At 35.7% G+C, this 16,279-nt stretch overlaps 1 protein-coding gene across 4 annotated transcripts in view; it reads left to right on the top strand.

Annotated features, from left to right (window-relative positions):
* The window catches only part of UBR1 (ubiquitin protein ligase E3 component n-recognin 1), a 147,162-nt gene that overhangs the window by 69,855 nt on the left and 61,028 nt on the right, over positions 1-16,279 (top strand). For all 4 annotated transcript variants that reach the window (XM_032856700.1, XM_032856702.1, XM_032856703.1 and 1 more), the window contains exons 18-25: positions 601-666; positions 909-1,010; positions 5,570-5,633; positions 7,900-8,024; positions 10,877-10,929; positions 13,990-14,092; positions 14,953-15,001; positions 15,604-15,758. In XM_032856700.1, the coding sequence (XP_032712591.1) occupies positions 601-666; positions 909-1,010; positions 5,570-5,633; positions 7,900-8,024; positions 10,877-10,929; positions 13,990-14,092; positions 14,953-15,001; positions 15,604-15,758 (717 nt within the window). The remainder of the gene's footprint in view (positions 1-600; positions 667-908; positions 1,011-5,569; positions 5,634-7,899; positions 8,025-10,876; positions 10,930-13,989; positions 14,093-14,952; positions 15,002-15,603; positions 15,759-16,279) is intronic.

Here is a 16,279-nt window from a genome sequence, read left to right on the forward strand (position 1 = left end):
CTTATAGAAACTCAGAAATGAAAGTTCTGGTAACCATACAGACTTTTGTTCTTCTATCCTATTGAGTAGATAGAGTAAATGAAAGCCAGTAGAAACCTGTCCATTAGTATAGGTCTTTTCTGAAGATTTCCTTACTTGGGGACATGTAGTCTTCCCACCACCCTTCTTTTTTTTGTTTGTTTGGGTTTTTTTGTCTTTTAAACATTTTGGTTATTTATCTGACACAGTGAGAGAGAGCATGAGCTGGGAGGAAGAACAAGGGGAGAGGGAGAGAAGCAGGCTCCTCTCTGAGCAGGGAGCCCAATACAGGATTCGGTCCCAGGACTCTGGGATCATGATCTGAGGTGAAGGCAGATGCTTAACCAAACCAACTGAGCCACCCAGGTGCCCCGATTTAGAGTATTTTAAACTCTGAAGTATTTTCATGCCATATTTCCTTCAAAATCTCACAAATCCCTTAAAATAATTCAGAGATTTACATTTTTTCCCCACTAAGGAGTTCTTGGAATTTTTCATTTTGAGAAAGTTTTTAAGAAGTTTTTGTTGAGGATTCTGTTTAAAATAAAATAATTCTTGTAACTTCTACCTTTTATTTTATAGGTGTTTTATTACCAAGATGTTAAATGCAGAGAAGAAATGTATGATAAAGATATCATTATGCTTCAGGTACCTATTGAAATTACTTTTGATATTTATGTCTTAACTTTCCTTCTTAGATCCCTTGTAATGAGAAAAGATACTATAATTATTTTTAACTTTATTTATAATTTTCTTACTGTTAAAACTAAAAATGGAAGGGACTACTACATTATCTTCTGCAAACTGTATACTATTTCTGAAGTCCTACTAGAGACAAATGTTTCTTCATTCAGTACATGTAGAACTATGATGCTGCATTTCTTTCACAGATTGGTGCATCTTTAATGGATCCCAACAAGTTCTTGTTACTGGTACTTCAGAGGTATGAACTTGCTGATGCTTTTAATAAGACTATATCCACAAAAGACCAGGTAAGAACAGAAATGGACATGTAAATAAATTCCAAAGGAAATATTTTTGTTAACAATTTTAATATTTAGAATTTTTTTCTTTAGATATATTTCCAAAAATCACACATACATACAACATGCATATCTATCTACATATGCACACATATACTCTTTTAAAAAATTTAGAATATATAGATTAATAATAAGAAAAATCATGTGAAACAGCCTGCCTCCTAGAAATGATCACTTTTTTTAAAAATGTTATTAGTTAACACACAGTGCAATATTGGTTTCTAGAGTAGAATTCACTGATTCATCACTAATATACAATACCCAGTGCTCATCACAAGTGCCCTGTTTAAGACCCATCACCCATTTAGTCGATCCCCTCCATCAACCCTTTGTTTGTTCTCCAGCATTAAGAGTCACTTACAGGGGCACCTGGGCAGCTCAGATGTTGAGCGTCTGCCTTCGACTCGAGTTGTGATTCCAGGGTCCTGGGATTGAGCCCTGCATTGGGCTTCCTGCTCTGTGGGGAGCCTGCCTCTCCCTTTCTAACTGCCCCCTGCTTGTGTTCCCTCCCTTGCTGTGTCTCTCTCTGTCAAATAAATAAATAAAATCTTTAGGAAAAAAAAAAAAGAGTCATTTATGGCAGGTATCTATGATTCAGTAGGTTAAGTGTCTGCCTTTGGCTCAGGGTCCTGGGATCAAGCCCTGCATTGGGCTCCCTGCCTAGCAGGGAAGCCTGCTTCTCCCTCTGTCTGCCACTCCCCCTGCCTGTGCTTTCTCCCTCTCTGTCTCTGTGTCAAATAAAATCTTAAAAAAAAAAAAAAAGTCACTTATGGCTTGGTTCCCTCTCTCCTTTGTTTTCTGCCTTCCCAAATGTTCATCTTTTTCTTTTTTAAATTCCACAAATGACTGAGATCATATGGTATTTGTCTTTCTCTGACTGACTTATTTCATTTAGCATAATACACTCTAGCTCCATCCACATTGTTGGCAGGATTTCATTCTTTTTGATGGCTGAATAATATTCCATTGTGCATCTTCTTTATCCTTTCATCAGTTGATGGACATTTGGGCAATTTGGCTATTGTTGATAATGCTGCTATAAACATCAGGGTGCATATACCCTTCAAATCTGTATTTTTTATTGTTTGGGTAAATACCTTGTAGTGCAATTGCTGGATCATACAGTAGTTCTATTTTTAACTTTTTGAGGAACCTCCAAACAGCTCTGGAGTGGCTGTACCCATTTGCATTCCCACCAACAGTGCAAGAGGGTTCCCCTTTCTCCACATCCTTGCCAACACCCATGGTTTCTTGTGTTGTTAATTTTAACCATTCTGTCAGGTGTGAGGTGGTATCTCATCATAGTTTTGATTTGTATTTTCCTGATGATGAGTGATGTTAGGCATCTTTTTCTGTGTCTGTCAGCCATCTGGATATCTTCTTTGGAAAAATGTCTCTTCATGTCTTCTGCCCATTTCTTTTTTTATTTTTAAAGATTTTTGTTTATTTATTTTCTTGGCGGGGGGAAGCACAAGCAGGGGTAGCAGCAGGCAGAGGGAGAGGAAGAAGCAGGCTCCCCGCTGAGCAGGGAGCAAATGTGGGGTTCGATCCCAGGACCCTGGGATCATGACTTGATCGGAAGGCAGACGCTTAACCAACTGAGCCACCCAGATGCCCCTCTTCTGCCCATTTCTTAACTGGATTATTTGTTTCTTGGGGAGTTGAATTTGTTAAGTTCTTTGTAGATTTTGAATACTAACCCTGTATCAGATATGTCACTTGCAACTATCCCATTCTGAAAGCTGCCTTTTAGTTTTGTTAAATGTTTCTTTCGCTGTGCAGAAGCTCTTTATCTTGAAGAAGTCCCAGTAATTCATTTTTGTTTTTGTTTCCCTTGCCTTTGGCCACATGTCTAATAAGTTGCTATGGCAGAGATCAAAGAGACTTCTGCCTGCGTTTCCCTCTAGGATTTTGATGGTTTCCTGTCTCACATTAAGGTCTTTGATCCATTTTGAATTTATTTTTCTGTATGGTTTAGGAAAGTGGTCCAGTTTCATTCTTCTGGATGATGCTGTCCAGTTTTCCCAACACGATTTAAGAGACTGTCTTTTTTCTTTTTTTCTTTTTTTTTCTTAAGATTTTATTTATTTGAGAGAGAGAGAGAGATAAAGAGAATGAGAGGAGAGAAGGTCAGAGGGAGATGCAGACTCCCCGGGAAGCTGGGAGTCCGATGCAGGACTTGATCCCTGGATTCCAGGATCACGACCTGAGCCGAAGGCAGTTGCTTAACCAACTGAGCCACCCAGGCCCCTAAGGGACTTTTTTCTATTGGATATTCTTTCATGCTCTGTTGAAGATTATTTGACCATAGAGTTGAGAGTCATTACTGGGTTTTCTCTTCTGTTCCATTGATCTATGTGTCTGTTTTTGTGCCAATACCATACTGTCTTGTGACAACAGGTTTGTAATATAGCTTGAAATCTGGAATCATGATACCTCCAGTTTTGTTTTTCCTTTTCAGAATTGCTTTGGCTCTTTGGGGTCTTTTGTGGATCCATACAAATTTTAGGATTGTTTGTTCTAACTCTGAAAAATGCTTGTGGTATTTTGATAGGGGTTGCATTAAATGTGTAGATTGCTTTGGGCAGTATAGACATTTTAATTATGTTTGTTTTTCTAATCCATGAGCATGGAATGCTTTTCCATTTCTTTGTATCCTTTTCAATTTCTTTCATAAATGTTTCTCTAGTTTTCAGAGTACAGACCTTTTACTTCTATAGTTAGATTTATTCCTAGGTATCATCTTGTTTGCAGTGCATTTGCAGATGGGATTGATTCCTTGATTTCTTCTGCTGCTTCATTGTTGATGTATGGAAATGCAACACATTTCTGCACATTGATTTTATATCCTGTGACTTTACTGAATTTGGAAATGATCACTTAAGTTTTGGTGTCTTGTTTGTTTTTAACCCAAAAATTGGATCATTTTGTATGTGCTATTTTGTAATTTGCTTTCTCTGCTTAATGAGATATTATGCTATATGTTTTCTTGTCATTAAATAAATATACAAGCACATCATTTTTTACATCATAATTTTTTAAAGATTATGAATCTATTTATTTGACAGAGAGAGACAGCGACAGAGGGAACACAAGTTGGGGAGTGGGAGAGGGAGAAACAAGCTTCTCACTGAGCAGGGAGCCCAACTTGGGGCTTGACCCCAGGACCCTGGGACCTTGACCTGAGCAGAAGTCAGATGCTTAATGACTGAGCCACCCAGGCGCCCCTACATCATAATTTTTTTTTTTAAGATTTTATTTATTTATTTGACAGAGATCATAAGTAGGCAGAGAGACAGGCAGAGAGAGAGGAGGAAGCAGGCTCCCTGCTGATCAGAGAGCCCGATGCGGGGCTTGATCCCAGGACCCTGGGATCATGACCTGAGCCAAAGGCAGAGGCTTTAACCCACTAAGCCACCCAGGCACCCCATAATGGCTGCATATTATTGTACTATATGATTACATTATATCTTAGTCCTCTATTGCTGAAGAGGTTTTCTAGTGTTTTGGTCTCAGAAATGTCTCTGAACCTTATGGTTTAAACACTTGCCTAACTATTCTGTTAAGATAACTTTTTAGAAGTAGATTTGCCAATGAAGACAGTGTGCTCTTTCTTAAGACTCTTAATACAGATTGTCAAATTGCTCTTGGAAAAGTAACTCAGATTTACCCTGTCTACCACTGTGTACATCTGTAATGACACTGGTATTTTTAATCTTCATTGAAGCAGTAGGTGAAAGCTGGTCTTTCATTTGTAGGTGTAGTTCTTTAATTAGCAGTGAGGCTGATCATGTTTTCTTGATTATTTGGCCTTTTGCTCCCCCTTTCTGATAGTAAAGTATCTTTCTAGTCCTTCAACCTTTTTCTGTTTTTGTCAGAGTTCTTGTTTAATAAGGATATTCTTCATTTATTGTTACATTTTTCACAATTTATTATTTGTTGTCTTATATAGTTTCATTATACCTTTAGTGCTCTGAAATGTGATATGAACTTATAAAGGAGTCCTTACCTTACTTTGAATTCATGAATCATGTTATTTTATGCTTTTACATTAGAAGTTAGTTGCAAAGGACCGAAGAATAGGATATAAAATATAAAGCTAATTTTTGGTCATTTTATACTCAGTGAAAAATGAGTATTTAATTTGCTACATTGCTTAAATAAGAGGTGTATTAAGGAAAGCTACTGTCACTGTAACTGGGATCTATTGTTTGAAGCCACTGTCCCACCAACCCAGAAAAGAAGGAAGTCATTAGAATTATTTTATTGACTTAAGGCTATATGGCAATGATCATGAAAACAGTAGTATTTTTATTGAGTTATTATTTGCCAGTTATTGTGAACCTTATGGAATTTGATGTCAGATAAGGGAATTATTCACCTAATAATCTGTTGTAGTCCGGAAGAAAATACTGGACTGTATAGGCCATGACCCTGATCCAGAAATCTATGTCTTATGAAAGCTTTTGGTTCATATGTAACTAATTTATTCTTTTTTGATTCAATAGGATTTGATTAAACAATATAATACATTAATAGAGGAAATGCTTCAAGTCCTCATCTATATTGTAGGTAAGATTAAAACATGTTTGAAATAGGATATGAGTTCTTTTTAGAGAGAACATTAATAAAAACTATGATTTATCATTTTACTCATCTCCCAAACATAGCATAGAATATTAGAGATTAATGTGACTAATATGAGTGATATATTTAGAGACCCAGCTTTTGAAAAAGCACAGCTCTATTATATCTTTATTTTTCAATACCTGATTTATAATTGGTCATGTTTGTAGAGGTCTGGAATACAGTTATCCTACTTAGAAATGTAGATGAAAAATATTTATACATTGAGTGCTAAAAATCTTATTTACATATGAAATTTCAGTGTAAAATAGGTCTAAATAAAATATATTTTCATCATGTCATTCTGTTAAATGACTTTGTGCAAATATTAGCCATACTTTTATTTTTTTATGTTCTATTTTATAGTCTGTTGGTTTTATCAGCTAAGTGAAAGTTCTAAACTTCTCATTCTAGCTGTTATTTCTTACTTTACTGCAGCAGACATGGCTTTACATTAGTAGTTCCTAGTGAGTATTCTAGCCATTAACTAAATCTGAAAACATGGGTTCATTTTACTTGTTGTGAAAGAGTTAATTATTTATTGGCTGCTTGTCTCCACAGGAAGTATGATAAACCTTCATTGCTAAATGAGATGGAAATGTGTAAAAGATTTTTAAGTTAATGCTATGCTTTATTAAATTATAAAAACTTGAGGGAAATTTTAATGTTTGTTCTTGGAAGGCTATATGAAGAATTTCTAGTACTGTATTGTGTTTTTGCTCTTTTATATTTTTACTGTTTTATTATTGCTACTATTATTTTTCTGTTACTGCATTTATCCAGATTTATTGGGTTTTTCCTCCTATGTGATTTGATTTTTACTTCATGTTTGCTATATTCTTTTTTTTAATTAATTAATTTATTTATTTATATTTTTATTTATTTTTTATAAACATATAATGTATTATTAGCCCCAGGGGTACAGGTCTGTGAATCGCCAGGTTTACACACTTGTCACAGCACTCACCATAGCACATACCCTCCCCAATATCTATAACCCCACCCCCCTCTCCCAAACCCCCTCCCCCCAGCAACCCTCAGTTTGTTTTGTGAGATTAAGAGTCACTTATGGTTTGTCATGTTTGCTATATTCTTGAGTATAGTTAAGTTCATTGCTTTCAGGAGTCAACATTTAATATATATCATTTATATATGTATAATTAACATATATATAATTACATAATATTCTATAGTAATTACATGTTATATTATACGTTGTATTATTAGTTATTTATATGTTATATTATTATATATTATACATCATTATTGTTATTTATAATATGTTGATTATCTAGAGCATGCCATCTATATTCTTTGGGTCTCAGAGTCCTGATTTGTAAAATTTGAGGCTAATCGGTATGGTCTCTAAAGTTCCTTCTAACACTGAACTTCTGGGGTATTGTTTTAGTAAAGAAAATTGAAAGTTACAAAGTGCTTTACATATGTTAAGAGGAGTGATCTGTTTGAAATGAATTTATTTCACAAAAAGCCATTCTTTGGCTAATGTGTAGAATTTATCAAATCTCTTAGGCAAAAGTTTTCTGTCGTTATAAATATCATAGGACTTGGTATATATGTTGTTTTGAAAATCAGTGGTTACATAAGGCCAGTTACTGTAGGCCTTCTTTAGGCAATTAGAATTAGATGATATGACACCGGTGAAGTTCCCGTAGTTAACTTAGCTGTTTTTCTCTCTCCATTTGGCAGTTTATTGAAATGAAAAATGGAAGTGTGATCATGTGGGCATTAGCAACACCAGTCATTCCTGATACATATTATTTTAAGTATTTTGTTTTTGAGTTTTCACTGTTCTTTCTTAAAATAATAAGTAGAGACAAAATTGAAGGTCTCGAAAAGCTCTTGTTCAACAATGGCCACTGCTCTTTCAGTGCCATGTACTTTGTTTTTTGATTTAGAAACACATGCTAATTTAATTGAGGGGCCTTGTTTATAATGTGTGAGTATGTGTATGTATACTTGTGTGTGTTTGTGTTTGTATAAATTACAAGAAAGCCTGTGTTCTTTAGATCTCTTCATTTCTCTTCCTCTGACTTTTACATAAAGACTTCTTCAGATTTTAGGAACATGTGCAAATAATTTTTGGTCACTCTCTCATGGACTTAACTGCCTTGTTCTGTGTATAAGTATTCCTGGTAGAAGAGATTTAAACAGAAAATAATTGTTTTACTTTTTTTTTCATTGTTTGTATTAGGAGAGCGTTATGTACCTGGAGTGGGAAATGTAACCAAAGAAGAGGTCACAATGAGAGAAATTATTCATTTGCTTTGTATTGAACCCATGCCACATAGTGCCATTGCCAAAAATTTACCTGAGAATGTAAGTCCAATATTGTTTTTTACTCCATTCACCTTAAGATGGAATTTTTTTTCCTTTTTTGTTAATTGGAAACTACTTTGAAGTTTGAGGAAAACCTATTTGGCAAGTTTTGCAGATCTACAACTATCCATTCTTTAGTGGTATAAACTTTAATTCTGAACTTTTGGGTAGGAACATTTTAGAAACATTATAGCTGTTTGGAAAACATCTTAGAACAAGAAACTCCTTGACTTTTTGTTTACCTTAAAATAAAATTTCTCTAGAGAAAAAAGGAGCTCCATGAAATACTATTTGGGTAGTGTATTAGTCTGGATCTTCCAAGATGCAGACAGATGTCAAGATAAAACATGTAAGGGTTTATTAGGAATGTTGCCTGTGAGAGAAAATGGTGAGGGAGTTTGGAAAAGCTGGGGGAGCCATCAGACTGTCAGGCAGGACTGATTCCAGGAGAAGGAAGGAAGGTAGGTTAGATAGAAGCATTCTAGACCCCTGGTAATCTACTCCAGGCTTGATGTCTTCCTCTATCCCAGAGCGAGCCTGCGTTAGTGTCTCTGCTGCCTCTGGGGCCTTCAGTGTCGTTCTCAGTGCCACCACAGGTGATACTTAACATTTTTGTGTATACTGATAATCAAAGTACTAGTCCTAAAGACTATGAGTCTCATATTTCTAATTATGAATGAGAACAATGATTCTTTTTTTTACTTTTAATTTTTTTAAGCCTTTTTTGAAAGATTTTATTTATTTATTTGACAGAGAGAGAGAGATCACAAGTAGGCAGAGAAGCAGGCTGAAGGGGAGGAAGAAGTAGGCTCCCCACCCAGCAGAGAGCCCAATGTGGGGCTCGATCCCAGGACCTGGGATCATGACCTGAGCTGAAGGCAGGCACCTAGAACATCCAGGCACCTAGAACAATGATTCTTAAAAGAGGATTAGACTTATCTACTATCAAGGTGTTCTGGAGAAGCAGAGAGATAAGCTTGGACTATTGGTCGTTTTTCCCAAAAAATATTTGTATCTTTTTCCAGTTCCATTGTTAACTGATTCTCAAACTAACCATTTGGTATAACACCCTCCTAATTTCTGTATATCCATCTACCAATTTTATAATTATTAATACATTTTATGACTAAATTACTTTTTATTTATTTATTTACTTATTTAAATTTTATTTATTTCTTTGACAGACAGAGATCACAAGTAGGCAGAGAGGCAGGCAGAGAGAGGGGAGGGGAAGCAGGCTCCCCACTGAGCAGAGAGCCTGATGTGGGGCTCGATCCCAGGACCCTGAGATCATGACCTGAGCTGAAGGTAGAGGCTTAACTCACTGAGCCACCCAGGCACCCCAAGACCAAATTACTTTTTTTTAAAGATTTATTTATTTGGGAAAGAGCCCATGAGCACAAGAGTGGGGGGAGGGGTAGATGGAGAGAATCCTCAAGCAGACCCCCCACCAAGTGCAGATTCCAATGTGGGGTCCAGTCTCATGACCTAAAAGATCATGACCTGAGCTGAAATCCAGAGTCAGGTGTTCAACTGATTGAGCCACCCAGGCACCCCTAAATTACATTTTTTCTTAGCATCTTTCTAGGCAATCCTATCAGTGAAATAGTAGGTTTAGATTCTGGATTTTTTTTTCCTAATTCATATTAAAATAATTTAAAATTTTAAGAATATATAACTATGTGCAACCTAAAATAATTTCACATACCACTAGTGATGTACATACCATACTTTGTAAAAAGAAAGCTTTACCATCAGGGGACGCCTGGGTGGCTCAGTGGGTTAAGCCTCTGCCTTCTGCTCAGGTCATGATCCCAGGGTCCTAGGATCGAGCCCCGCGTTGGGCTCGCTGCTCCGCAGGGAGCCTGCCTCCACCTCTCTCTCTGCCTGCCTCTCTGTCTGCCTCTCTGTCTGCCTCTCTGCCTACTTGTGATCTCTGTCTGCCAAATAAATAAATAAAATCTTTAAAAAAAAAAAAAGAAAGCTTTACCATACTCTAACTTCATTGCTTATCCCAAGTGCATTATTATTTTTTTTTAAGATTTTATTTATTTATTTGTCAGAGAGAGAGAGAGCACAAGCAGGCATTGTGGCAGGTAGAGGCAGGGAGAGAAGCAGGCTCCCCACAGAGCAAGGAACCCAATGCGGGACTCGATCCCAGGACCCTGGGATCATGACCTGAGCCGAAGGCACCAGCTCAACAGCTGAGCCACCCAGGCGTCCACCAAGTGCATTATTTTTAAAGGAGGTTAAATATTATAATTTTTGCACAACTATGGGAATCTGTGAGCTTGCTTTGGTATCTTGATTTTGTTCTTATCCTGATTTTAAATGACTTCATAAAAAAAATTACTTGATTAAGGAAAAGTTCCAGCCAATCAGAAAATTATTATAATGCAGAAGCCAGAATCAAATGTATATTTGGGCATCTACCTGTATTTTTCTCTAGGCCCCATTTATGTTATAACCTTGGTTTTAGGTATTGGTACAGCATAGACATGTGCTTAAATGATATGGATGATGAACAAATTACATAAAGGAAAGCTCTTTTTCTCTGAACTGTTGGGCGGGTGTGTGTGTGTGTGTCTGTATGTATATACATATGGGGGCAGACTTAGATAAAATTTCTCCCGAAAGCAGTTTATTTATAGATTTTATTTCTGTTAAGAAATTGGTTCCTCAAAACAAAGCTAATTGGCTTCAGACCTCATTTTTTTTTATATTAGAAGTTGATCTTTTTTTATTGCTTACAAAGTACTTCCAGAGCGTTGTTGAAATGTATTTCAGTTCACAATAAGAGAAGGATAAGTCATAACATGAAGGTAAAAATGACAAAAATATTGTTTCAACAGGAAAATAATGAAACTGGCTTAGAGAATGTCATTAACAAAGTGGCCACATTTAAGTAAGTACTTAATATTTATGCTTATTCTGAGAGATAGACCAATCTTTGTTCGTGTACTTTGGGTACTTTGTAGAAGCTCTGAATTCCTTGGCTGAACTCCCAAGAACAAGAACGGAGTACAGATTAAAAAGGGTGAAAATGAGAGGCACACAATAAGCACTTGGTATGTGTTTGTTGAAGAAATGAGTATCTTTGATAGGTGTATGAGAAATATTCATTTATGATAGTAAATGAATTAGATGATAAGACAGTTGACCCTTCAAAATGGGTTTGAATAGCATGGGTCCACTAATACGTGGAGTTTTTATAGTACAGTACTATAAGTATATTTTCTCTTCATTATGATTTTCTTAAAAACATTTTCTTTCTTCCAGCTTACTTTATTATAGAATACAGTGTATAATACATCTAACATACAAAATAGATGTATCAATCAACTGTTTATGTTGTTAGTAAGGCTCCTGGTCAGTAGTAGGCTATTAATAGTTCAGTTTTCTATTGATAAGAGAAATAGAAGATGAACAAACAAATATAAAGATATTCCATGGTCGTGGATTGGAAGAATTAATATTTTTAAATGTCCAGATAATTCAAAGCAATCTGTAGATTTAGTGCAATCCCTGTCGAAATACCAATAGCATTTTTCGCAAAACTGGAAAAGATAATACTAAAAGTTGTATGAAACCACAAAAGACAAATAGCCAAAGAAATATTAAGAATAGAGCTAGAGGTATCACAATTCAAGATTTCAAGATACATAACAAGATAATAACCAAAACTGTATGGTCAGATTGGCTAAAATAAAAAACACAAAAAACAGCATGTGTTGGTAAGGATGTGGAGAAAAAGGAACCTTCTCATGCTGTTGGTGGGAATGCAAACTTGTGCAGCTACTCTGGAGAACAGTTTGGAGGTTCCTCAAAAAGTTAAAAGTAGAACTACCGTATGATCCAGTAATCGCAGTACTGGATATTTACCCAAAAAGTACAGAAACACTAATTCAAAGGAATACGTGCACCCCATGTTTATTGCAGCATTACTTACAATAGCCAAATTATGGAAGCAGCCCAAGTATCCATCGATAGATGAATGGAAAAACAAAAGGTGGTATTACTCAGCCATAAAAAAAGAATGAAATTGGGCATCTGGGTGACTTAGTTGTTAAGCGTCTTCCTTCTGGTCAGGTCATGATCGCAGGGTCCTGGGATCGAGGCCCACATTGGGCTCCCGCAGGAAGCCTGCTTCTCCCTCTCCCACTCCCCCTGCTTGTGTTCCCTCTCTCTGTGTCTTTCTGCCAAATAAATAATAAAATTAAAAAAAAAAAAAGAATGAAATCTTGCCATTTGCCGCAACATAGCCAGAGCTAGAGAGTATAGTGCCAAGTGAAATAAGTCAGTCAGAGAAAGACCAATACCATATGATCTCACTCATACGTGGAATTTAAGAAATAAAACAAATGAATAAAGGGGTAAAAAGAGAGAGAGAGAGAAACCAAGAAACAGACTTGAAAATAGAGAACAAACTGGTGATTGCCAGAGGGAAGCTTGGTGGGGGATGGGTAAAATAGATGATGGGGAGATTAAGGAGTGCACTTGTGATGAGCACTAGGTGTTGCGTGGAATTGTTGAACCACTGTATTTTACACCTGAAACCAATATAACACTGTTAACTATACCAGAATAAAACTAATTTTTAAAAAATGGTATGCTGCTGGCACAAAAAAGGCACATAGATCGATGGAACAGAGAAGAGAGCCCAGAAGTAAACGCACAATTATATGGTCAGTTAAGCTATGGCAAAGGAGGCAAGAATATACAATGGGGAAAACATAGTCTCCTCAGTAAGTGATATTGGGAAAAAATTGGACAACTTGATATAAAAGAATGAAACTGGACACTACCTATTAACATCATACACAAAAATAAAAATAGCATGATAAAAGACTCTAATGTGAGACCTAACACCGTAAAAATCCTAGAAGAGAACAGAGGCAGTAATTTCTCTGACATCAGCCATAGCAGCATTTTTGTAAATGTCTCCTGGCAAGTGAAACAAAAGCAGAAATAAACTATTGGGGGATGACATTAAAGTAAAAAGCTTTCGCACAGTGAAGGAAATCATCAACAAAACAAAAAAGCAGTATACATTTGAATGGGAGATTTTATAATTCTTTGATTCTTTGAGATACATGAAATGGAAATAAGATTTTAAAAGGATCAATTCTTGAAATTAAAAAAATTCCTATTGGTAGTGAATTTCTACTTTTTATAGTATTATATTCATAAATAAATTACTAGTTTTAAATAACTTAAAATAGGATGTAGCTTTTTTTATGGTTTAATAATAACACATTTCACTTAAAAATTCAGTAGAAACCAAAAGCTGTTTAATGTGCTGAACAAATATGATGTATTCCTTTTGGCTTTGATGCTTTTCCTTATAGTACTGTATAAAAGATTCAAACCTGTTTTTTCTTTCTCTCTTTCTTTCTTTCTTTCTTTCTTTCTTTTTTTTAAAGATTTATTTATTAGGGGAAGAGAGAGAGTGTGTGAACTTGTTCACACATAGGGGGAGGGGCAGAGGGAGACAGAGAATCTCAAGCAGACTCCCCGCTGAGCACAAGCTGAACACAGGGCTCCATCTTACAACCCTGAGATCATGACCTGAGCCAAAATCAAGAGTTGGAAGCTTAATGACTGAGCCACCCAGGTGTCCCAACACTGTATTTTCATCTACAGTTTGGTATCTCACTACCATTTTAGAAAGTCTTAGCAAATTAAGTAGAGCATGAGATCGGGACTGTATAATATAAACTTCCTCAGATTTACTTAAGTTTCTTAATTATGAAACACAACTTGGCTGTTATCAGTACTTTTAGCTTACAGTGTAGGTTTTTAGTTTTACTGTTGGAATAAAATTAGTTATTTCAGTTTAAGCAGCTAATTGATAAATGATCATATTTCTTCTAGATTTTGACAGTTTGATTAATTTTTAGGTTCTTATTATGTCAGTATTTTATACTACAAGAACACTGCAGTACATCTCTATATTTCTGTTTAGGAAACCAGGTGTGTCAGGCCATGGAGTTTATGAACTGAAAGATGAATCATTGAAAGACTTCAACATGTACTTTTACCATTATTCCAAAACGCAGCATAGCAAGGTAGGAAAAGATATCCTCTTCAGTAAATAAGCCTTAAATCCTTTATGGTTCCTAACTCCACAGAAAGTTTCTTGGTTTTTCTGTAGTTTCATACTGATTCTCACCAATAGAGGCCATTATCTCACCCAAGAAACTGAAATTGAATCAGTAATGTTGTCTAGTATACAGGGAACATTTAAATTTTTCTGATTTACTAGAAATAATCCTTTATCACTGTGTCATGGGGAGGAGGATTCAGTCAAGAATCCTGCAGTTGATTTGGTGTCATGTTTCTGTAGTCCCTTTTAATTTAGGGTAATCTTTTTGCCTTTTTTGTCTTTCATAATACTGCCATTTATCTGTAGAGTATAGGCTACTGATCTTTTAAAATACCCTACATTCTGGATATGCCTGATTGTATTCTCATGGTTAGATTTAAGTTAAACTTTTTGGGGCAAGAATATTACATAGGTAATAAATTATTTCACATTAGTAGGCACATAATGTCTATTTGTCCCATTAAGGATAATGTTAAGTTTGATCATTTAGGGTGATATTTGAACTTGTCCTTATAAATATGAATGAATAATTTCTAGCCCATAGTATGATGCCCTGAATAAACAATAGGCACTAAAAGAGTATTGTAGACTGAAAGAATGGGGAATAGAGTCTTGAGGAGGGATGTTACTCATCTGGTTTGCTTGGCTTTTATTTTATTTTATTTCTTGCACAAGGTAACATTTTGAATACATACTTAGTATGTGTTTTGGTGGGCTCCTGGATCTTTCCTGCTTGCTTCAAAGTATCCCATTTGTTTCATGTTTGCCAAACAATGTATTTAAAGTTGCTGTTTTTTTGTTTGTTTGTTTTTTGATATGTAGGCAGAACATATGCAGAAAAAAAGGAGAAAACAAGAAAACAAAGATGAAGGTAAAAAGTGAGATTCTGGGTTGACTCATTTTTTAAGATTTTATTTTATTTTTTTTATTTTGAGAGAGAGCAAGCAGCGGGTGGGGTCGAGGGGGAGGGAGAGAGACAAGCCAACTCCACTCTGAGTGCAGAACCCAATGCAGGGCTCAGTCTCACAGGCCTGAGATCATAACCTGAGCCAAAATCAAGAGTCAGATGCTGAACCTCCTAGGTGTGCCAGAACAGACTACTTTTGACTATTTTCTGTGGCTTTTATATCAGCAAAGTATATGGTGTTTTTCATTTTTGTTTTCGTTGTTTTTTAAGGGTGGGCAACTAGTGGAAGTACAAAGAATCTGTTAATTCTTGTCCTCATATTAAGATATGACTTATACAATGGCAATAGAATTTTTTAATTTATAGCAAATAGAGTTTATTTTGGGTGACTGATATAGTAACTTCTATTTCACTTCACATCGTTGTGTTCAGTGCTTTAAAGGTAACAAAAATCATGTGTTGTTTTGCATATAATATGTGATTTTGACATATGCAATTTAGCATGTAGGATAACACAAATCAAAATAACTTGTTTGTCTCCTGCTGTCCATCTCCCATCACTATAGCGTTACCACCTCCACCACCTCCTGAATTCTGCCCTGCTTTCAGCAAAGTGGTTAACCTTCTCAACTGTGATATCATGATGTACATTCTCAGGACCATATTTGAGTGGGCAATTGACACAGATTCTAACTTGTGGACTGAAGGAATGCTTCAGATGGTATGTATACTTGAAATATTTTTTCTGCTTCCAAAATTATCTCTACATGATGGGGTTTGTGAGGAACCAGGAAGGAGAAGATCTGTGGTTCCAACTTTGTAACTTCAGTCAGAACCACACTAGAGCACCTGAGACCTAGGGGTCATTAAAAATAGTTTAGATTTGGTGCAGACTTTCTTAGTCATACATTCTCATGTTTTTAATATCCTTAACTCTTGAGAACCATTTATATTGGAAAAAAATGAATTAAAACCCTGCCCTGCTAATAATAAGTTGGTATATCCTTATTGGATCATAATTTTCTATATTTCTTATTTTACTTGTATTATGAGCAAATAATGATTAGAAGACAGACTTGAATCTTGGGTTACCCCACTTCCTATTGAGGAGCAAAGAATAATTTCTCCACTGGTACGTGGGTATAATTATTTCATTAAATTTTTATAGGAAGTAGCTCATTAAGTGGAAGTGGGTATTTTTTCTTGGTGTTGTTATAGATAAATTAGATAATAATGTCACCT

Source organism: Lontra canadensis, unplaced genomic scaffold (genome assembly GCF_010015895.1).
Source record: "Lontra canadensis isolate GAN:19392208 unplaced genomic scaffold, GSC_riverotter_1.0 scaffold12, whole genome shotgun sequence".
Lineage (NCBI taxonomy): Eukaryota > Metazoa > Chordata > Mammalia > Carnivora > Mustelidae > Lontra > Lontra canadensis.